General features: G+C 40.4%; 1 protein-coding gene across 2 annotated transcripts in view; it reads right to left on the bottom strand.

Moving 5' to 3' along the window:
* smchd1 (structural maintenance of chromosomes flexible hinge domain containing 1) overlaps positions 1-20,918 on the bottom strand; it is a 114,324-nt gene extending 93,406 nt beyond the window's left edge. Inside the window, exons 1-12 of one of the 2 annotated variants that reach the window (XM_062980466.1) lie at positions 20,670-20,918; positions 12,572-12,647; positions 9,291-9,452; positions 8,026-8,108; positions 7,795-7,925; positions 6,533-6,647; positions 4,291-4,410; positions 3,669-3,835; positions 2,756-2,849; positions 2,062-2,272; positions 1,070-1,205; positions 804-987 (exon numbers count right to left, since the gene is read on the bottom strand). In XM_062980466.1, the coding sequence (XP_062836536.1) occupies positions 804-987; positions 1,070-1,205; positions 2,062-2,272; positions 2,756-2,849; positions 3,669-3,835; positions 4,291-4,410; positions 6,533-6,647; positions 7,795-7,925; positions 8,026-8,108; positions 9,291-9,452; positions 12,572-12,647; positions 20,670-20,801 (1,611 nt within the window). In that variant the 5' untranslated portion in view covers positions 20,802-20,918. Of the gene's footprint in view, positions 1-803; positions 988-1,069; positions 1,206-2,061; positions 2,273-2,755; positions 2,850-3,668; positions 3,836-4,290; positions 4,411-6,532; positions 6,648-7,794; positions 7,926-8,025; positions 8,845-9,290; positions 9,453-12,571; positions 12,648-20,669 lie in introns of those variants that run through there. The other variant, XM_062980467.1, reaches the window with a different exon arrangement.
* Between the last annotated feature and the right edge of the window lie 3,126 nt (positions 20,919-24,044).

Genomic DNA, 24,044 nt, shown 5'->3' with positions numbered 1-24,044 from the left:
ATCATGTATCTAGAGAAGAGTGATCAAAATGATCAAAAACTTGAAAGCCAAGTCCTATAAGGAACATCTGAGGGAGCTGAGTATGTTTAGCTTGGAGAAAAGAAGGCTGAGGGGACATGAAAGACATGTTTAAATATTTTAAAACATGTCATATGGAGGAGGTAGGATTGTTTCTGCTGACCTGGAGTCTAGGACATGGAGCAATTGATTTAAATTGCAGGAAAGGAGATTCCACCTAAACATTAGGAAGAATTTCCTGATGTTGAGCTATTTTGACAGCGAAATATGCTGCCCTGGGGAATGGTAGTCTACTTCTCTCGAGGTTTTGAAGCAAACGCTGGATGGCCATCTGCCAGGAGGTGCTTTGATTGTGTTCTTGGCAGAAGGGGGTTGGATTGGATTGGCTCTTGGGGTCTTCTCCAACTCTATAATGATTCCCTAAATTTCCACCAATTGATTTGGTCTGGTACTGTGCCAGGTAATTGGACAGAACTATTTTTCTTTTTTTCTTTTGTGCAGTACTCTAGAATAATTTCAAAAGTTGCACAGTACTGCCACTTCAGGCGCTTAAGTCTGCAAGAGCTCAATAATCATCATTAGTGCACTGGACAAACACAGGACCCACTGGAGAACATTCTGCCAGGACACCCTGACACCGAGACACAATACTGGCAGATAAGTTGGGACAAAAAAATCGTGTGAACTTCAAGAAATAAAACAATAGTTTTAGAAAAACAACTAATTATTTTACAATATATCTTCTAAATATACTACTGCAATTTTAGCAAATAAAGAAATATTACCTGTCCATTAACAATTCTTGTAAAAATTGTATTTTTGTCTTTTAACCTTATCTCCAAATCCATGAAAGTCAGTTTATTGGTGCTGACTTGAAATTTGTCATTTGTAAATAATACACCAGAAATTCTCTTGTAACATTCAATGGGTGTAGGTCCTCTCTTCTTGGGAGCAGCACACCACTCTAATCTTGAAAGGTAAAATACAATGTTCAGAAACTTGTAAAATATATATAAAAATTAGATGAGTTATAACATTGGCATAAACTTACTCTTCCACAGTTGTATATGGGATTAGTCTTCCATTCCAAAAACATTCAAAAATAGGTCTTTTCCCTCTAGCTCCCCTTTCCACTGCAAAACAGTCTGCTTCATCATCTTCTTCTTCTTCATCATCATCTTTTATTCCTACATAAAGTTTCAAATGTTGAAAGAAGGTAAACACGCTGATAAATAATATACAGTATTATTTACTTAGAATTATACGTACCTATCAGCTGTCACTGCCTACCATAGCACTACTTTTCCATGGTCATGGGATTTCATGCTTCTGTGAGGCAAGGGGTCATGCTGCTGGTAGGGTCTAACATATCAAATATACTTTTGCTAAGGGTCAGCTTAAATGTACCAAACATCTACTAAGCAAAGGAAGTGGGTACAGTGGTGTGTGTGTGATGCACACATAAAGCATTACTAGCTAGGAGAAAGTGGTCCATTTTATTAATATGAGAAAGGAACACCTTTTAACTAAATTGTTGGGTAGCACAGAGACAAAAGCTTGTAATTCCTCAAAACTGGGGGAAGATATCCTCACTATATACATACTGGCTCAGAGATGAATGGTTCATGGCAGAAGAGAAACCATGAACTTGTGCTATAAGAACTACAAAAGCATCGCTGCCTCATTTGCTAGGAACTATCAAATGATTGTCAATATGGTAAGAATTGCTTAAATTAATTAGTAAGAATTGCTGTGAACAGTTTTGATCTCCTATTAAGAGAAACACAGACTATATTGCAATTAAATAAATAACATTAAAGTCAAACAAAATAAATTAGCACTTAAAAACAGGAGTGTGTCTTAACATTATAATGTCCATGTCCACAACAGCAATGTGGACAACAACTAATTATTTTACAATATATCTTCTAAATATACTACTGCACCACAAAATATAGAAATGTTTGGAAACAATAGTTTATCAAATTTGATCTTCATTATTCAAATACCAACAAGAAGCAATATGAACTTTCCCCAACTTACTTGAAGGAAAGCAAGGGTCTTCAGGGTAGGTTTCTTTTTCGTACAAGAAAGGATGATAACGTATAATGCCTTCTACTATACCATCTCCTTCAACGTTAGCCTTGAACTCAAAACTATCTGCTGCAGTGCTTATATACAAGGTCTGCATGTCATCTTTGATTTCTCTAAGATTCATAATCTTGGGTGTCTTTCCTTTTTCAAACATTGATATCTAAAACAAATGAAAATGATTTGCTTCAATTGTGCATGCATCTTCTTGTCATGTTTACCAACAGACTATAAAGAACATGAAGTACCACGGTTTCCTCTATTTTTTAAGTTGACTGATATGTGTGACAACCAAACTTCAGAAAAGCACAATACAATATTATGCATTATATTTTGTGCATTTGCTCATTCAAGAAAAATGTATACCCAACTATATCACACCCCACATTTATTTAGTATCACTGATATTTTTCCATTAAATACATATTCCTGGGGCAGTTTATAAAAGAAAGTATAAAAGATAAACATCTATAATCTAAATGCACATTGTTTTTGAAGCTTCTATATCTCTAGGGATTGATTTCAGGGCTGGGGGAGGACTAGAACATACTGTAGAGGAGGAGCTGAAAAGACTAGTACTTTAATGGGTTTCTAGATTCAACCTGATGTATTCACTTCTATGTAATGAAACTTCTTCACCACCTACCTCAATGTCTATGTTACTAAAAGGTCTTCCTTCTTTCTTTGGCAAATTTATTTCATTTCCCTTTGAACCATGGATATAGTAATGATATATGTGTCTGAAATATTTAATTAGAATACATTAAACATACAGTAATAGTATATTCCTTACCATTAAAGCAAGCAGCAAACAACTTGAGGTAAAAATAAAAGATCTGACATGTCATAACTGGAAGCCTAAAAACAGTGGTAAGCATATTCTGTATAAGTGCCTTCAAGCCACATGTTGAAACTCCATGAATTTTCATAAGCAAGGAATATTGAGATGTGTTTTGCAAATGGACATCTATAAAATTTAGCTACAACATCTCATATTGATTGGCAGCTCCCACTCAAGTACAAATCACATCTTACCTCCCAGGATTGGGCAAGGTCTATTTTATTTAAGGTATTTAGGATGAAAATTATCTATCTATCTATCTATCTATCTATCTCTCTCTCTCTCTCTCTCACCATAATTTCATGGAAATGCATGAAGAATGTCTGTGGCTGCAACTGGATAACATTTCTAATGTCCATGTTGATTTTTTAAAAACATATTCTCACCTTATACCCAGGATAAGTAAGAATGGGTAACCAAGAGAGACTGTAAGAGTCTGCTAGGTCAGGAAATGGTTTACCACATTCTTCTCTTATAGAAAAGCAGTGCAAATCATGTGTTTGGGCGGCCTCAACCTGACATTATTTCCACATCCTTCAAATTGCAAAAACATTGCTTGAAGGAAAGTAGATGTACATTAGTTTCTCTAATCTTCAGATGTAACATATTTGAAGCAACATCTATAAATCTTTGAGGAACTACAAAGCTAGTTTTTAACAGTCCATCTATAAATCAATAACCTTTAAGTAATTAAAAATAAAACCAATAATCAACTCACGCCAACTGCCTTATCCAAAGATGAAAATTATTTTTTAAGTAGTGCACATGATCTGGTTGAACACCAGTGATAACTACCGCAGTGAAACATTTTTTATCTTCTTCTTCTGTTATAAGATTGTGCAGAAATCTTTCATCATCATTAACAATGTGAGAAGAGTCACATAGCTATGAGAAAGGATTTAAAAATAAAATGAAGTTATTTGATAAGAAATACTATCAGTTAATTTCATGTATCACAGAACATAATACAGTAACAGAAATAGAAAATCTAATGAAATTTAACAAAATTGAGAAAAAAATACTTTTCAAATGATTTTCCTGTAAAGTTTATTTGAAAAGAAAACTATTGAAACAGTTACAATAGCTAAAAGTCTAGCAGGTGCTTCTCTGCAGCAACAGAAATCTTGCAAGTGTTTCATACCTCTAAGTATGAACACCTGTAAACAAATTATTATATATCTATTCTATGCTGTCCCTTAACTTAAATTTTTTTTGGATGATTTCCAACCTATATTCACAAAAAGCACTAACATAGAAAACAAAAGTGAACCATATGATCAAAGATAAAACAAAAAAACCACAGAGTATACCAAAATTAAACACATATTGAATTATCGTACCTTTCTGTTTCTAATGTAGCTGCTGTACACAGATTCTTTGTTTTTCTCTTTCTTTTCGAAATCTTCTTTAGAAAGAACAAGCTCATGAACATCCTGAGAACCCGCTGGTTTGCTTATCATCTGCTCAATATTTTAAAAAGTTACTGAATCAGAACACTCATATTTATACTAGGCATAATCACAGCAACATACACAGAGCAAGATACTAGGAATCAGATTAACCCAAATTATACAGATATACAAGTATGATTAAAAAGTCAAATGAGGAAAAAACAGTAATGTTGTCAAATATATAGGAAAACATGGCCAGAAGATCTAAATGGAATAAATTGAGAAAAAAAATTAAGATTCTTGGAAACTATGATTGCAAACAAAACATTCAATACTTCTGTAATTATTGTTCAATCACAATTATACCAAAACTTGAAACAGTACTGAATGGGAAATCCAAAAATGGAGAAATCTGAAATTCTCATTGATGGGAAGAATTTTAGAAATAAAAAGGTGTTTTGCTTAAAATGTTATTTTTGCTCTAGATTCTTTGACCAATAATATGTCATTTAAACAATAGCAAAAATACATTTCAACGTTTATTTGGCAAAGGGAAAAACCCAGGATGCATCTACATTTCGGAATTCCCTAAGTTTGACACCACGTTAACTGACATGGCTCAATGCTATGGAATCATGGGAGCTGTACTTTGGTGAGGCACAAGCATTCTTTGGCAGAGAAAGCTAAGGACCTTATAAAAATCAACCTGTCCTCCTTTGCGGTCTCTGTGATTCACATCAATGGGAGATTAGCAAGCTATTAGACACAGGATGCTCAATAATACAGTATAGCCATCCAAAAGTCTTTTGCAAGAGAAGAATACAGCACAGCTCTCACAAAGGAAGCATGAGTCCTAGACCTCACATTTTTCATGTGTTCACAAATGTCCATCATGTCAGGTTTCTCTAAAGCACAAAAGATAATCCGAGTGGCCATCGCTTTCAGAGATTTTGGTATAAAAAATATTTGTTAAACAACGCCAAAAAAAAAAAAAGAACCCCAAAGGGAGATGCTTGGCTTGTATTAGAAACTGTCCAACTTAAGTCAAACAAGACACAGAAGGAAAAACCAAACCATGGACATCCAAAAAGCAAAGGCACAAGTCCATCAAAAACCCACAACGAGAAAATCAAAATCTGTAATGAACATTCCCCTTGATGCTGCAGCAGCAGTAGACATAAAGGAACTGAGGATTTACATGAGAAATGCAATTGACAAACATGTGAAGAACTGGTGGGGCTATTGCCAAGAAGTTTGGGTGATAGTTGACAATGGTGCAGACAACTCATTTGTGTGAGTCACAGAGATCGTGAAGAAAAACACCAATTGCTTGTTATCTACCCAGAATGTTTGCTTGAACATCCTCTGAAACTTTTGCCAGAACAGAAAGATTGTATTTATCATGTCCTTCCAGAGACTGTGTTCTGTGTTTCTATGATTAGCAGAAAAATGGCAGACTGGATCCTCTCCATACAAATAGGTTAAAATTGGCCTAACAATGACTTCCTTCCTGTTAGTCAGAACACAGTAACAAGGTAATAATTAAAACAGCTACTCAGATATGTACAATATATCTCATCCAAACATATACAGTAGAGTCTCCCTTATCCAACACTTGCTTATCCAACATTCTGGATTATCCAACGCATTTTTGTAGTCAATGTTTTCAATACATCGTGATATTTTGTTGCTAAATTTGTAAATACAGTGATGATTGCATAGCATTACTGCATATTGAACTACTTTTTCTGTCAAATTTCTGTATAACATGATGTTTTGGTGCTTAATTTGTAAAATCATAACCTAATTTGATGTTTAATAGGCTTTTCCTTAATCCCTCCTTATTATCCAACATATTCACTTATCCAACATTCTGCCGGCCCGTTTATGTTGGATAAGTGAGACTCTACTGTACTTCAATCAAATTTAATTCCTATGGCTATTTTAACTTTCTTATTGTCTATTTCCTATTTATTTTATTTATTTATAGCCTGTTTTTCTATGTATGGGACTCAAAGCATCTCACAACATAACAGTAATAATAAACACAGCATATATACACATATTAACACATTTTGCCACAAATAGGACTGTTTTTTAGTTTGTTTTCCTATCATGCTCCATGTGCCAAGCTGTTTTTTATATTAATTAAACATAATATACAAAATGACTAATACAAATATTTACTTACTCTAGCAGATTGTCCAATAAAAAACACTGCTTGTTTGCCACCAACCCCAAAATATGATATATCACTGTTTAAACTGCGATGTACAGCTGGAGGTCGTACATAAGCTGAATGATCACTAACACCAAAAATGGATAAAAAGACAAATCAGAAATTATTAAATACACTACTAACTACAGAGTTGTTAGTAAAAATAAATAAATAAAAATTAACAAGAGGAAAAAATCAATTTCTTAGAGTGTCTAGTCAAAGTGTATACATTTATTCTAACAACAAGTCACTTTTATCCATATTTTATATTTATAACAATGTCCACAGTCTGCTTCATGGAACAGATGTGGGAAATCCAAATGTGGTCTAAAAAAGCTTTTGGGATTCCATTCACTTTTCCCTTCTGGCCAAGTTACTAGCTGGGTAGTAGCGGGTAATGGTAGTCATTGTATTAGTAACACTAAGAGCATCTCCACATTTCAGTTATAGAAGGGATAACTTTTGAGTATCATGGTTCCAAACTCTTTATTTTATAATGAAGCTCCAGTGTATCCTCTGTACTAGAGCATTAGAGCTTGCTGGTTGTGTTTCTGCAACAAGTCTACTCAATTACCCAAATACACCGTATTTATTTGAACATAATGCACATCTTTTTTGGCTTAATTGTTTACATTAGATGGCACATAACAATCATGAATCAAAGGTGCCTTTCCCTCTGTCAGGCTGAGTCTAGCAAACTCACCAGCCTCAGCCTGATGGTGGAGCAGCATCTTTTCCCCCCAGTCATTTCTCCTTCATCTCTCAGCTGAGAGACGAAGAAACTGCGCCCCTTTACAAAAGGATTTCTAAAGAAGAAGGAACTCGCCAGCTGTCTAGAAGAGCATTGCTTCTCTTTCTTCCTTTAGAAAATCCGTTGTTTTTTTTTTGTAATGTGCACCTCAAAACTGAGGTGTGTATTACATCTGGTTGCACACTAGACTTGAGTAAAAATGCGGTATTTAATTCCACCCATTTTGTCTTTTAGAAGTTTCCTGAACAGAGAGCCTTTCATAATAATTATACTCATTTCTTAATTCATCGTATTTTAGTTACACAGTTGAGTGGGAGTAAGTTCCACTGGGCCTTATTTCTCAGGAAATCTTTTGAAATTCTGCTACCACAAGCTCTCCTAAGTTGTTAGAACTACAAGAAGAATGTTACGGTATTATACTAATTCAATGGACAAAATGAATCAATAGTGTGTTTCACGATAATTGAGATTATAACTTCCTAACCTTTCCATATCGCCATGTCGTGTAAACTTTGACAATCGATATACAGCCCAATTATTAAGCTGTTTAGAAGACATGCCTCTTCCATTATCAATCACAACAATAGCTGGTTTTCCTTGGGTGTCGTCAAACAACTATTTTGAAAAAGGAAAAAAAAAACAATGTATTAAGTTACTATGATAAATTAAACCTATCTAGTATGAGCCATTTAACACTTAATCTTAAGAGTCTTACCAGCTTTAACTGTATTCTCCGTACACCCGTATTTTGGGAAGTAGCTGATAATGAGTTATCAATCAATTCTGCAAGAGCAAATGCTAAATAAAAAAGAAAGAAGTTTCTAAGAATTAACATTTACAACAAAACGTATTTCATCAGTTTTTCATGTGCATATGAGAGGAGGCAACGGAGGCTGATGTGTAATATGAGTGCAGGCAGTTTTTATTCAGAAAACTTGTCAGTTTCATAGTCCTCTATATCAAATTGCTGCAGGACAAGCTACAAAAAGTAGGAATTGCACCAAAGATTTAAGACCTTGGTAATATCTTCCTTGAATTGAGAGAGTGATTTACAGAGATCACCAGGAAAATTTAGAGGGAGATGAGAACATGAGGAAGTTAATTAAGAGTGGAGTTCATTTTACTAAGAATTGTCTGGAAGCAGCATATTGCGGAGGCTTAACAGCACCAGTTATTTGATATTGAGACTGGTACAGAGAGATAGTAAACCCTCTGAAAGTTGGAAACTTTTATAGAATCCCATGAAGCTGCTTAAAAGTGTTTAAACAGCCTAGGTCCCAATAAACTACCTCAAGGCTGAACATTTTCGGTTTTACAATTAAAAATACCATGAAGCAATGGTGTACACAAGAGTGGCATACAGTTAGATTCCCCTTTCTTTGAATGACTTTATCTAGTTGAAAATTGAAAAGAGAACAGACAAAAATAATAAAATTATTATCTCCAGGAGAAGGAGCATCCATTAAAACCAGATTCATTATCCAGGAACTCTTGCAGCAAACTAAAGACAGCCAAACAGTAATTTAAAGAAAACCTAAAGGGAAGAAGGGGAAAAACAATTATTGAAAGTGGGAAAGCATAGAGAGCTGTATTTTTAGGATATTATTTTCTACTTTACAAGAATCTATAATGTGAATGGAAGATCAAAAAACAGCAAACTTCACCAATAAAACAACACTCTGATTAGTAGCTTCCCTAGGACATCCTGCAACCCACATTTAAACAAATGATCAGGGTTAAACACAAGGGGAAGCTGGAACAGAAGAAAGTCTACCAGATAAACTATATGTTTATGGGTGAGCAAGCAACTTTTTTGAGCATGACGAATGGCTCTGCTACCAAATAGAAAATATACACAAACACTAATATTAAATCTGAACTTAAAAACATCTTGAAAAGTAACATTAATTTAACAGCCCTTTATTTGTCAATACAACATTCTCATGAACTTACTGTTTAGAAAACACCTGAAATACTTACGCAGAGGATTTTGTCCTTCACTAGCATAATATTCATATATTCCACTTTTCACAAGTGTATCATAATGTGGAATGAAATCAATACGCTCCTTTGTTGCTGAGGGAAGCAACTGATCAATGGAGTGTAGCAAGTAGCAAGTCATCTTGTCCTTAACAATTTCACCTACAAGGGATTAGTAGATTTGATTTTAAAAGAAAGAATTAACTTTGAATTTTCTATAGGAACTTTAGGATTTTCTAATCAATACATTCTTCTTTACATTTAAACAGATAAATATATAACAACTGCTTGTTATATTTACTTTCTCTTGAAGGTACTCTTACCTTTAACTACTTTAGTCACATCATATAAAAATAATCTGTTAAATTGCAGATTTCAAAATCTCAAAACATTGAAGTACAGCTATAATACCCATGTTAACAAAAAAATTGATACCTAATCTTCAAAAGTGGTCTGCACAACTCAATTTGTACTCTAACATATTTTTCAAGCCATTATCACATTTCCGAAATCCTACTATTGCTTCTACTATTCAGATTCAAACAAATAGCTACTTCAATTGAAAGCTAGCAGACTCCAACTTGCAGTGATTGTATTCTTGTGTAACAGTACTTTTATCTTGCTAAGGAACCAAAACCTTGTGTACAGAACCCTCAGCACCCATTGACCCAGGTCACAGCACGAACGTCCACTTCACACCATCATATGTAGATCATATGAAGTGTGAAAACGGGTATGTAGGTCTTCCTCTGGAATCTATAAGGCACCTGAAGTCTTGGGTCGTCAGTATCTGGCCACCTTGTAGGTTTGGAGGTTCTCATCATTTTAAAAAAAACCAAGCAAGATTATTTTCCCAACCTGCCGAATTATGGAAGAATTGTGCAAGATCTTTGTATTCTACTGGACATTCAGAGACTCATCAGTTTTTCTATACTTGTCAGAGTCTGATGCCTAACAGGCCTGCTGATATACTTTGAAGTTAAAATTGTGAAGCTACTGGTAAAATTGAGCTTGGGACTCTGTGATCTTACTTTTCCAGCACACAGATGTTCCGGTTAGACATACAAGAGTGATGCACTTGGTACTGATCAACAATTCCAAAAAGATCCAGAGAAAAATCACAAGGTGGTAGGCAACTCTGTGATGACAGAGCTGTAAGACTTCCCCAAGCTGCATGTGAGTGGGGAAGTGTGAGACTGAAGACTGGGCAAGGGTTTTCATCAGATGGAAGGATTAATCAAAAAGCTTTGGTCTATTGTAACATAATAAAAAGTTAAAACTCTTGTGCCAGCAGGACTGCTGGCTGACAGGTCAGCTGTTCGAATCTGGGGAGAGTGTGTGAGCTCCCTCTGTCAGTTCCAGCCCCCCATGTGAGGGCATGAGGGAAGCCTCCCACAAGGATGGTAGAACATCAAACATCCAGGCGTCCCCTGGGCAATATCCTTGCAGACAGCCAATTCTCAACCAGAAGCAGCCATGGGTTTTCATCTTTTCATCAGGTGTCATATCAGTATACATGCAGTCCCCAAGTTACAAACATCTGACTTACAAATGATTCATAGTTAAGAATGGGGGTGAGACAACGGAAAGTGAGAGAAATCTACCTCTAGGAAGGGAAATTCACTCCTGAAAGAGTTATCACTGGGGAAAGGTGAAGCTTTCTTATCGCTCATTGTGTGATAAAAATATGCATATATTATGTGTGAGTATGAATGGAAGATGAATGAATGAGAGCTAGTAATTTTGGAGACACCAGTCTGTAGACTAAGGCCTGCAGACCATTAACTACCTGCTTGCTGAATTATAATTAAAAGTTGCTAATAGTTGACCTGCCTGGTAAACTGTGATAAGAACTGTGAGAGTGATAAGAGAAATGTTTAAATGTTTACAACTGTTAAGAAGGAAGTCAACACAGAGCTGCTTGTGTTTGCTAACACCAATCAAGAAGAGTCGACATCTGGTCCAGGAAACGGAGATATTCCAGGATGGAAGGTGTCTATCATTCATTTAAAACTTTGGGACAACATCAGCAAATATCTATATATATATATATAATGGTAATGGAATCCCGGCACCGAGCAAAACAACAAAACTAAACACCCCCAACCTAGCAATTTAACCACATAATACAACATCCATGCCTTAAGGTTGAAACAACAAAAGATCACGTCACACACCTCCACACGGACAGAAAATCACACAAACCCACAACGCACCATCTACGCTTGCGCACTCCCTCTCATCTCTCCTCCCACCTCCCATCCCAGGCGTCTCACCTACGCCAGAACCTCTGGCCTCCTCCCATGACCACCATGTCAACCGCACTCTCCCTGCTCCTCCTGCTCCTCCTGACCAGGAGAGCAACAATGGCGGCACCCACTTTTCCTCACTAAAAGAAGAGAACCACGGACGCGGGGAGCCATGCCGGGGGGGAAGGAGAAGCCTCATGGCCAGACCAGAACAATTTGTTATTCTTTGTTTCTGTGTTGGGCTCCGCCCCATGTTAGCCACCCTGAGTCCCTCTGGGGAGATGGTGGAGGGATAGAAAAATAAAGTATAATTATTATTATGTTCTTTTTGGAGTTTTGCAGTTTTGGCATTATGGAGTTTTAGAACTATGTGTTGGCAGGCTGCAGTGAAAGCTGGGTCTTGCCTAAGCAGGTCCTTCTCCAAGGAGGGATAAAAATATGGTAATATTTGGTATGCATGAATATGGATGCATGTTGTGTGTGAATGCTGAGTGAAAATGTAACACCCCCCTTTGTTTGTTAGCCAATGTAATATGTTGTTTGTAAATCCAATGTAGTTGCATAGACTCCGTATGTCTGTATGTCTAATGTCATTCTTTGTTGTTCTGTAAAAGTTCTGATATACCTCTCAGACTGAAACGGCAATAAAAAGAACCTATGCTTCAAAGTTATTGATATGTTATTCATAACACTTGTATCCACAACAAGCCATTTTTTTTCAAAATCCAATTCTCTCAGGGACAGAAAGAGCAGTGAACTATTCTGAACAGGAGCACAGATAGCAAAACAAACACCACAGAAGTATTAACCCTTCCCCCATGCTATCCAAAGCATGTGTGTGTGTGTGTGTGTGTGTGTGTGTGTGTGTGTGTGTGTGTATATATATATATATATATATATATATATATATATATATATATAACTGTTCCAGCTTACAAACACATTCAACTTAAGAACAAACCAACAGAACCTATTTTGTTTGTAACTTGGGGACTGCCTATACATGTGACTTGTTAAGAGAAACATACTTACCAAAGTTTTCGATTGTGATCTCTTTTCTGTTAGTAGTTGTGATTATAAATGTTTCTTCAGAAGAAATGCCAAACACCTAGAAGAATAAGTTAAGAATGAAATGCCACTAAGAAAGAAAGAAAGATACAGGGATTACAGTTAAAATACTAAAAACTGGTTTCTGACAGGAGAAAACTACAAGTAGGACACAAAATTAAAAGAATATTATTATTGATTCTAGCTACTGGTATTCAGGGGGATACTCAACTTATGAAATTTAAAAGGTCAAGACTGCTTTGTATATGTGCAATTATGAATAAACTGAAAAAGAACACATGTGAACATCACTATTCTAAAGGCAATGAAAACATTTACGGTAAATCCTTAAGTTCTTGATGAGGAAGACCTCGAGAACCTCAGTGTTCCAGAACTGCATTAAAGGTGTATGTATTCGGTAAGTCTATCCAGGTACCGATCCCACAATAATTCATTTTATGAATTATGACAATTAAATGTAGATTCATTTCAACTTTTATATCAATTGATTTTCTTGGTGATCAAGGATACTACTCAATTATGCTCTAATTCTTCATTCTTCAAGGTTGTTTGACAGACACTTCAAGCTTTCAGAGGTGGCTACTTTTTAAAGTAGCCTTGAACCACTGCTGGGAAAGAGGCAGGAATAACAGGCATACCCAAGTTAACAAACCCTCAGAAAAAAGAAGCTCATTTTTACAAATTATTTTGAAATCTGCCAGTGCCTCCTTGTCTTCTGTCAAATTGAACTTTTCGGAACAGTCTTGGCATTGACAGGAAGGTGAAGGAGGACTAGATTCACAGGCTTTCACCACTGGGTTGCAGCAATGCATTTGCAGTAAACAATGCACTAAAGGTTGAGTTGGAAAAGAATGGGATATTTTATGCTATCTGATCCTACTGTAGCTGTGTGTGCCTGCCTACATCAGGCAAGGTAAACCAGAATACTGTACTGAATAAGGATGATCAATTTTAAAAGACAGAAAAAGAGCAAGCATATCCCACCAGCCAACCCTCAGGATGATAAAAAAGCACTGGTCCCTACATTTGGTCACCAAAATGGACATAAGTGGAGAAAATTCAATTCCTGAAGGCAATTTGGAAGAAAGCCTAGAATAATCTCTAGAAGGTTTAAATTGTTTTTCTCTTTACGTAAGGCTTACCTGATATCTTGATTTATTTCACATGCACATATACTTAGTACTGAATAGAGGTTTGCTCAAACATGCTGAATTGCTTCTTTTTTTGCAATATAAAACTTATAACTATTTTTTTCCATTCTTTCTGCCTCTAGTACCAAATTTCCTATTACAGAAGTGACGTCTAGGAACATACCTGCTTTATTAACTGACATATACCAGTACATATATTTGTGTTGACAAAATCAAATCATGTTTTATTGATTAGCCCATCGGCCGTATCAAAACATTTAACACATAGACATACATACAACATACAACCCGCAGTAAAAAAAAGAAGTTAAAATAAGCTGTTAACAAGACCCCGTTCAGGTCAAATATCTGCATCACCTCCACAGTTTACCCCAATTGATTCCAGTTATGCAATTCTCAGCTGTGTTGCTTTGAATAGGAAAAGGGCTGTTTTGTGTGTTATTTTAGGATTATTTTAGGATTTGTGTTGACAATAATTATATGGCACATCATCACCATCATAAAAAGTTAATTTCACTTAATCTTTCAACTACTTCACAAAGGGAAGAACAATCCAAATTTCATATTGTTCTTCCTTCTGGATCTTAATCCAGAATGAGTAATCAGGGAAAGATGGGAAAGATGCACAATGCCCAGATAATTCATTCCATCACACCCCGCAGGGAAGTGTCTTGGTTCTCGCCTTTACTGATAAGAAAAATCGAACTAGAAAGATAACATATTCTGATCATTCTGCAGATAACTACAGTATTTTATGTAGCTTTACTTGCAAAGTTCTAATTTAAGAAGTCCAGTAAGGTACAATGTCTACAATATAGGTTCATCTAACTCTACAGAAAAATATCTGGGCACCTAATCAAAATACTTTCCTTGCATTTGTTTTATATTTTAATTAGCAGTGTTGCATCAGTAGGTATACTGGTAATAAGTTCTCAGCTGACTTCTATACTGAACAACATGTTGAAAACAACAGTGATCACAAAGCTGTGTATGGAGATAATTTCTCCCTGAAGGGAACAGCTGGTGTAAGGGAGATGGCAACTCTCTTTAGCTCAGATACTTGCACCATAAATCAAAAGTCAAGTCAATAGATTTTTCCTTCCTTTCATAGACTTTCAACTTAAATTAAAAGGTGATAAAACGAATAATTTCTTTTGTTAAAAAAGAAAAACAAAATATCTTCATTTTCTTTATTTAACCAATAAAGATTTATTATATGACAATTAAATTAAATATGAAATCTCTGTACTCCTCTCTCAATTCCAGCTCCCAAAACTCTCTTGAGATCTTATTCATTCACTGACATCTGCAGTGATACCAATTTCACTTTAAATATTTAGTCATTTGTTTTAAATTTTTCAGCAGTGGTTCATAATTTCCAATCATTTAAAAACCACCTTATTTTTTCTGTGTGGTCTGTTTGATATTTTAGACATGTTGCTGTTTTATATTTTTATGTACTGTCTGTTTATGCAGCACTTCGAAATACTTCTGTGAGTCGCTTTGAGTCCCTTCTGAGAGATGGTGGTTGGGTATAAATAAGTTGTTGTTGTTATTATTATTATTTTATTGTATGACAAAGCAAACAAGATAGACATGCTGGATTATTATTATTATTATTATTATTATTATTATTATTATTATTATTATTATTATTATATCACAGTCATCAGTATCCATGACTGTAATGATATGATAGGATCTGTATTTAAATTATTTATTGGAGTTGTTTATTTAGCATTCAGACCATGTCATTTTTATTGATTAGAAGAAAGTCAGTAACTCTGACTACTGCTTCGTGACCTCATGGACCAGCCCACGCCAGAGCTCCCTGTCGGCCATCACCACCCCCAACTCTTTCAAGGTCAAGCCAGTCAGTTCAAGGATACCATCCATCCATCGTGCCTTGGTCGGCCCCTCTTCCTTTTTCCTTCCATTTCTCCCAGCATCATTCTCTTCTCCAAAGTATCCTGTCTTCTCATTATGTGGCCATAGTACTTTATCTTTGCCTCTAATATCCTTCCCTCCAGTGAGCAGCCGGGCTTTATTTCCTGGATTATGGACTGGTTTGATCTTCTTGTGGTCCAAGGCACTCTTGGAATTTTTCTCCAACACCACAGTTCAAAAGTGTCCATCTTCCTTCGGTTAGCCTTCCTTATGGTCTAGCTCTCGCATCCATAGGTTACTACGGGGAATACTATTGCTTTAACTATGTGGATTTTAATTGTCAGTGTGATGTCTCTACTCTTCACTATTTTATTGAGATTGATCATTGCTCTCCTCCCAAGAAGTAAACGTCTTCTGATTTCCTGGATGCAATCTGCGTCTGTAGGAATTTTCATGCCTAGAAATATAAAGTTTGTCACTGCCGCCACATTTTCTCCCTTTATTTGCCAGTTATCAATCAGTCTGGTTGCCATCATCTTGGTATTTTTTTTTTTTGTTTAACTGCAACCCAGCTTTTGCACTTTCTTCTTTCACCTTGGTTATAAGGCTCCTCAGCTCCTCCATGCTTTCAGCCATCAAAGTGGTATCATCTGCTTATCTAAGGCTGTTAATGTTTCTTCCAGCAATTGTAACTCCAGCCTAGGATTCCCCGGTTGTGCAATGGGTTAAATCCTTGCACCAGCAGGGCTGCTGACTTGCAAACTGTGTTGCTGACCTGAAGGCTGCCAGATTGAATTCAGGGAGAGCATGGATGAGCTCCCTCTGTCAGCTCCAGCTCCCCATGCAGGGACATGAGAGAAGCCTCCCACATGTATGATAAAAACATCAAAAATTTGGGCGTCCCCTGGGCAACATCCTTGCAGACGGCCAATTCTCTCACACCAGAAGTGACTTGCAGTTTCTCAAGTGGCTCCTGACATGAGAAAAAAGAAAAGAAAACAACAAAACTACAGCCTTGGATTCATCAAGCCCTTTCCGTTGTATGCTGTGTTCTGCACACCTTTCCCAATCTTGAACCAGTCTATTGCTCAAGATTGGTCTGTTTTTACCATTGCTACTTGGCTATTATACATATTTCTCAGGAGACAAACAAGGTGGCTTGGTATCCCCATGCCACCAAGAACTTGCCACAATTTATTACGATTCACACAGTCAAAGAAGTAGCTAGGCACAGCAAAATAAGAAGCGGAATGCATCAACACTGCAGCAACTCAGTGAGAGATCTACGTAAACAGCAATGGAAACTTTTGAGTTTCTTCAGGAAACGTTTATTTTCTTCAGGAAACTAAAATCTCAAAAGGAAAGGGGTGCAGACGCATGGTGTCACTCACATGTTTTTTTTCCCTGTTTCTGGTGCCAAAATAACCTGCCTTATACTGCCTGCCTGCCTACCCCAACTCACTAATGCCTTGAAAGACCTCTCCAGCTACTACAAAGAGAACCACCTGAAGCCTAAACCTGCCAAGACACAAGTGTGTGCTTTCCACCTACGTAACCGTGAAGCCAACAGGAAACTGAAAGTTACTTGGGAAGGCCAAGAGCTCGAACACTGTTTCCATCCTAAATATCTTGGTGTCACCTTAGATCGAACACTAACATATAGGAAACACTGCATGAACACCAAGCACAAAGTAGCTGCACGCAACAACATCCTGCGGAAACTGACTGGCAGCGCATGGGGTGCAGACCCACAAGTAATAAGAACATCAGCCCTGGCCTTGTTTTTCTCAACTGCAGAGTACGCCTGTCCTGTCTGGCAAAAGTCTGCCCCTGCGAAGCAACTGGACATAGCACTAAACGAAACATACAGAATAATCACAGGATGCCTTAAACCTACACCTGTTGATAAACTCTACAAGTTAGCTGGCATTGCCCCTCCTGACGTGCGACAGGAAGTTGCTGCTAACTGTGAGAAAATAAGGTCGAACATTGTGAAAGCCATCCACTGCATGGCTATCAGCCTCCTCTCACCAGACTCAAATCAAGGAAGGGCTTCATGAGAACCACCACTCTTCTTGATGTTCCTCCAGCAGCAGCAAGGGTGTCCTTCTGGGCAGCTAAACCTGGCAATTCCAACTGGATGGCCCCCATGAGGGTCTTCCTCCTGGGGCAAACAAAGAATGGGCAACTTGGAAGTCCCTGAACAGACTCAGAAGCGGAGTGAGCAGATCTAAAGACAACTTGGCGAGGTGGCACTACCTGGAGGAATCCTCCACCTTGAGTGACTGAGGAGCAGAACAAACAACTCCGCATATGTATGCTTGCCCACAATGTCCTGCCTCATGTACGGAGGAGGAGTTGTTTAAAGCTACAGACAATGCGGTTGCTGTTGCCCGCTTTTGGTCTAAAACTATTTAGTTGTTTGTGATTTCCTCTATTTTTTTCATCATTTTTAACATGTATTTGTTATGCAATGCTTTTGACACGAAATAAATAACTGCCTGCCTTGGCTTAGAAGTGGGAGAGAAGGAGAAAGCAGACCATTTGCTGTTCCCTTTCAAGAGACAAGGTCCCCCATGACCTTCTGGCAAACAAACTAGTCAAATGGGGGTTGGCAAAACTAGTTAACTGGATCTGTAATGGGCTAAGTGAACGAACCCAAAGAGTGCTCACCAATGTGTCTTCTTCATCCTGGAAAGAAGTGATGAGTGGAGTGCCACAGGGTTCTGTACTGGGCACAGTTCTGTTCAACATCTTTATGAATGACTTAGATGAAGGGTTAGAAGGTATAATCATAAAGTTTGCAGATGACACCAAACTGGGAGAGGACTCCAGAAGGCAGGAGCAGAATTCAAAATAATCTTAACAGATTAGAGAGATGGGCTGAAACTAACAAAATGAAGTTCAACAGGGACAAATGGAAGATACTCCACTTAGGCAGAAAAAAAATCAGATACAGAATGGGGGATGCCAGGCTCAACAGAAGTACGTGTGGAAAAGATCTTGGGAGTCCTCGTGGACAACAAGTTAAACATGAGCCAACAATGTGAAACAGAATGGGAGATGCCTGGCTCAACAGCAGTACGTGTGAAAAAGATCTTGGAGTCCTCGAGGACAAGTTAAACATGAGCCAACAATGTGGTGCAGCAGCTAAGTGGAACTTTGGCCTGCATAAATAGGAGTATAGTGTCTAGAGCCAGGGAAGTCATGCTACCCCTCTATTCTGACTTGGTCAGATTGCACCTGGAATCACACTGTGTCCAATTCTGGGCACCGCAGTTTAAGGGAGACGTTGACAAGCTGGAATGTGTCTAGAGGGTGACCAAAATGATCAAGGGCCTGGAGAACAAACCCTACGAGCAGCGGCTGAAAGAGCTGGGCATATTTAGCCTGCAGAAGAGAAGGCTGAGAGGAGACATGATAGCCAGGGCCGGCCGGAGATATTTTTTAATGGGAAGCGGGGGTGCTGAAAAGCGCCCCCGCCACCGGCCCCGCCTCCCGCGCCCTGGCCCCGCCCAGCGTGCCCTGGCCCCGCCTCCCACGCTGCGTGGGAGGCGGGGCCAGGGCGATTAGTGAGGGGGGTGGGGCCACAGTTGGCCCCGCCCCCCAGCGTGCCCTGGCCCCGCCTCCCACGCAGCGTGGGAGGCGGGGCCAGGGCACGCTGGGCGGGGGGGCGGGGCCAGAGTTGGCCCCGCCTCCCACGCTACTCCCGCTCGCCCGTCTGGCCTTTTCTAGCAGGCCAGAAAGCAGCGGAGGTCCCTCCAGGCCGCAATCGCGGCCTGGAGGGACCTCCGCTGCTTTCTGGCCTGCTAGGAAAGGCCAGACGGGCGAGCGGGAGTAGCGTGAAAGCGGGGCCAGCTCTGGCGCCGCCCCCCCGCCCAGCGTGCCCTGGCCCCGCCTCCCACGCTGCGTGGGAGGCGGGGCCAAGGCACGCTGGGCGGGGGGGGGGAGCGGCGTCAGAGCTGGCTCCGCCTCCGCTACTCCCGCTCGCCCGTCTGGCCTTTCCTAGCAGGCCAGAAAGCAGCGGAGGTCCCTCCAGGCCGCGATTGCGGCCTGGAGGGACCTCCGCTGCTTTCTGGCCTGCTAGAAAAGGCCAGACGGGCGAGCGGGAGTAGCGTGAAAGCGGGGCCAGCTCTGGCGCCGCCCCCCCCGCCCAGCGTGCCCTGGCCCCGCCTCCCACGCTGCGTGGGAGGCGGGGCCAAGGCACGCTGGGCGGGGGGGGGGGGGCGGCGTCAGAGCTGGCTCCACCTCCGCTACTCCCGCTCGCCCGTCTGGCCTTTCCTAGCAGGCCAGACTGCAGCGGAGGTCCCTGTAGGCCGCGATTGCATTCTGGCCAGCTAGAAAAGGCCAGACGGGCCAGGGCGCACTGGGCGGGAGGCGGGGCACCGTCAGGGCGGTGCCCCGCCTCCCGCCCAGCCTGACGGCGCCCCCCCGGGCCTTTAGCAAGGTTTAGGCTTCAGGTGGTTCTCTTTGTAGTAGCTGGAGAGGTCTTTCAAGGCATTAGTGAGTTGGGGTAGGCAGGCAGGCAGTATAAGGCAGGTTATTTTGGCACCAGAAACAGGAAAAAAAAACATGTGAGTGACACCATGCGTCTGCACCCCTTTCCTTTTGAGATTTTAGTTTCCTGAAGAAAATAAACGTTTCCTGAAGAAACTCAAAAGTTTCCATTGCTGTTTACGTAGATCTCTCACTGAGTTGCTGCAGTGTTGATGCATTCCGGTTCTTATTTTGCTGTGCCTAGCTACTTCTTTGACTGTGTGAATCGTAATAAATTGTGGCAAGTTCTTGGTGGCATGGGGATACCAAGCCACCTTGTTTGTCTCCTGAGAAATATGTATAATAGCCAAGTAGCAATGGTAAAAACAGACCAATCTTGAGCAATAGACTGGTTCAAGATTGGGAAAGGTGTGCAGAACACAGCATACAACGGAAAGGGCCTTAGTTTGGGGACCCCTGCACTAAACTATTCATAAACTAAACTAAACAGTGAGGCCGTTCAACTTTCCCTCCCTCCCTCTGTTTACCTGACAGACGGCGTCATAAAGGCGCCCATAGTCTCCCTCAGGACAGCGAAGAACTTTCTCGCCCTCGTCCGAAGTGTCTCGGCGGCGGTCGTAGACGAAGACCGTCAGGACCCTGCTGCCTTCCGCTGCCATGTTGGGACACGGCCCTGACAGGAGGGAGGAACCACACCCGCTCTTTCCTTCCCCGCCGGGCCGCTGTTCTTCTTCTGAGGGACAGGGGGCGGAGCCTCGCGGCGCCGAGAGGGCGTGGCCTATCGTTAGGGGGCGTGGCTTACCTCTTGGAGCGCCAAGACTGGGAAAGAAATAATGCCGCCGAAGGGGGAGGGGCCAAGAGCGGAGAAGGCGCCAAACCCGGAAGAGAAAGCGCTCGCGGGAGTTTCAACCGTTTTAACCACAGTCATTTCCGTTTTGAAACGGCCGCTGGTGGTTGTAGCTGGAAACAGCCCTGTTCTGTCGGCAGGATGCTATCCTTCCGGGGCCTCTTACTCAGGGAAACGAAACCGATAGTGTATAGTCGAAGGCTTTCATGGCCGGAATCACTGGGTTGCTGTGAATTTTCCGGGCTGTGCGGCCATGTTCCAGAAGCATTCTCTCCTGACGTTTCGCCCGCATCTATAGCAGGCACCCTCAGTTTGTGAGATCTGTTGGAAACTAGGCAAGTGGGGTTTATATATCTGGGGAAAATCCAGGCGGCAGAAATAACGTTATCTGTTTGAGGCATGTGTGAATGTAGGAATTGGCCACCTTGATTAACATTGAATGGCCTTGCAGCCTCAAGGACTGGCTGTTTACTGCCTGGGGGAATCCTTTGCTGGGAGATTTTAGCTGGCCCTGATTGTTTTCTGTCTGGAATTCTCCCCCAGGCAGTAAGCATCCCTGTCCTTGAAGCTGCAAGGCCATTCAGTGCATTACTGTGTTCTCAAATAATAAGCTATGTCCAGGTTGGTTCATCAAGTGCTCTGCTTTGGCTGACTTCTCTGGTTGAGTTAGCCTGCAGTGCCTTTCATGCTCCTTGATTGCGGCGTTTGGTGGTCCCTGTGTAGACTTGTCCACAACTGCATGGTATACAGTAGACTCCTGCAGAGGTGAGAGTATCCTTGTCCTTCAAGGTCTGGCAGTAAGCAGCCAGACCTTGAAGCTGCAATGCTTTTCAGTGCTAATCAAGGTGATCATTTGCCACATTCCCACTTGCCTCAAACAGGCAAGAGTTCTTTTTCCCACTCTGAACATTCCACAGATATATAAACCCCACTTGCCTAGTTTTCAACAGACCTCACAACTTCTGAGGATGTCTGCCATAGATGCAGGCGAAACGTCAAGAGAGAATGCTTCTGGAACATGGTCATACAGCCCAGAAAACTCACAGCAACCAGAAACCAATATTTGTCATCTGTTGGTGAGGCAACCAGAAAAGTTGTTTTTTCCCATTTGCTGAAGCTGAGGCGATTATAAGGCAGGTTTTCTTCAAGATCTAAAGCAGGCCTGGGCAAACTGTCCCTCCACGTGCTTTGCACTTCATCTCCCACAATTCCTAACAGCAAATTATAACTTGACAAAAATAAATTGTGTTATATTCTATTTAGGTGCCTAGAAACATAATTTAAAAAAAATACCTGTCAAAAATAAATTATATTTACATGCCAAGTATCAGAACCAGAGCTGTCAGCCTCTCATGCTCCTTCAATGTCAAATCAGTCACTTCAAGGATACCATCCACTCATCTTGCCCTTGGTTACCCCCCTCGTTTTTCCTTCCATTTTCCTCAGCATCATTCTCTTCTCTAAACTTTCCTGTCTTCTCATGATGTGGCCAAAGTATTTCATCTTTGCCTCTAAGATCCTTCCCTCCAGTGAGCAGTTGAACATTATTTCCTGAAGTATGGAATGGTTTGATCTTGTGTTCCATAATTGTCAATTTTTTAAAAAAAACATTTCTAACTGACAAAAATAAATTTTATATCGAAGCATCCAGAATCGTATCTGTTCAAAACAATCTTTTAAAAAATTACTAGATTGTGTTGTATTATTATTATACTAGCTTGGAGACCCGGCGATGCCCGGGTCATTTGAGAAAGGCATTGTTTGCCTGTGTTCCAAGTGTAGCCTATATCCAATGTCAGCTGGGTTCAGTGGGTGTGGGTGAGCTCCAACTCCCATATGCAAGTCCCATCGTCCAGTGTCCATCCCCCTCCAAACAGAGCCAGTATGTAGAATAGGTCATGAGGGCTCCATGTACCATGTTTGGTCTTGATCAGTCATTTGTGTGGGTCGCGGTGCTCTCAGGAAGTTAGTGAAGGTATTGGAAGTCCCATCGTCCATGGTCCATCATCCTCCAAACTGCACCTGGGTGTAGAGTGAGTCATGGGTGTTCTCTGTTTGAAGTTTGGTCTTGATGAGACATTGATGGGGGTGACAGTGGTCTCAGGAAGTGAATGAATATACTGCAAGTCCCATCATCCAAGGTCCAAGCTCTTTCAAATCTCACCAAGATGTAGAGTGGGCCATGGTGGCTCTATGTGCCAAGTTTGGTCTTGATCAGTCATTGGTGGGGGTCACAGTAGTCCCAGGAAGTGACTGAAGATATTGTAAGTCCCCTCATCCACGGTCCCTCTTCCCCCAAACTGCACCAGGATGTAAAGTGGGCTACCCTGCACCTGAGTGTCAAGTTTGATACAGTTTTGTCATTCATGGGCATCACAGTGGTTTGTGGGAGGTGAATTGGATGAATGTACTGCAAATCCCATAATCCTTGGTCCACCCTCCGTCAAACTGCTGCAGCATGTGAAGTGTGTCATTTGGGATATGTGTGCCTGGTTTGGTTCAGTTGTGTGATTTGTGGCAGTTGCTGTGGTCTCAAGAAGTGAGGGAAGGTACTGCAAATTCCATCATCCTTGGTCCATCCTGCCCCAATATACATCAGGATGTAAAGGGGTCGACAGGAGTTCTGTGTGCCAAGTTTGGTCCATTTCTATCATTGGTGGGCATTGCAGTAGTCTGTGGGAGTTAAAGTGTTTTAAAGTACTGCAAATCCCATCATCTGTGGTCCATCCTCCCCCAAATGGCAGCAGGTCATAAAGTGCATCGTGGGGATGAAGTGTGCCAAGTTTGGTGCAGATCCGTCATTCCTTTTCGTCTCAGTGGCCTGGGATAGTGGCGGCCAATCAAAACGCGAGCACATATTCCGCCAGGCCAATCAAAACGCTGATACATACTCCGATTTCACTTTTATTATATACAGTAGAGTCTCGCTTATCCAACGTAAACGGGCCAGCAGAATGTTGGATAAGCAAATATGTTGGATAATAAGGAGAGATTAAGAAAAAGCCTATTAAACATCAAATTAGGCTATGATTTTACAAATTAAGCACCAAAACAT

Source organism: Anolis carolinensis, chromosome 4 (genome assembly GCF_035594765.1).
Source record: "Anolis carolinensis isolate JA03-04 chromosome 4, rAnoCar3.1.pri, whole genome shotgun sequence".
Classification (NCBI taxonomy): domain Eukaryota; kingdom Metazoa; phylum Chordata; class Lepidosauria; order Squamata; family Dactyloidae; genus Anolis; species Anolis carolinensis.
This window is presented reverse-complemented; position numbering and strand designations above follow the sequence as displayed.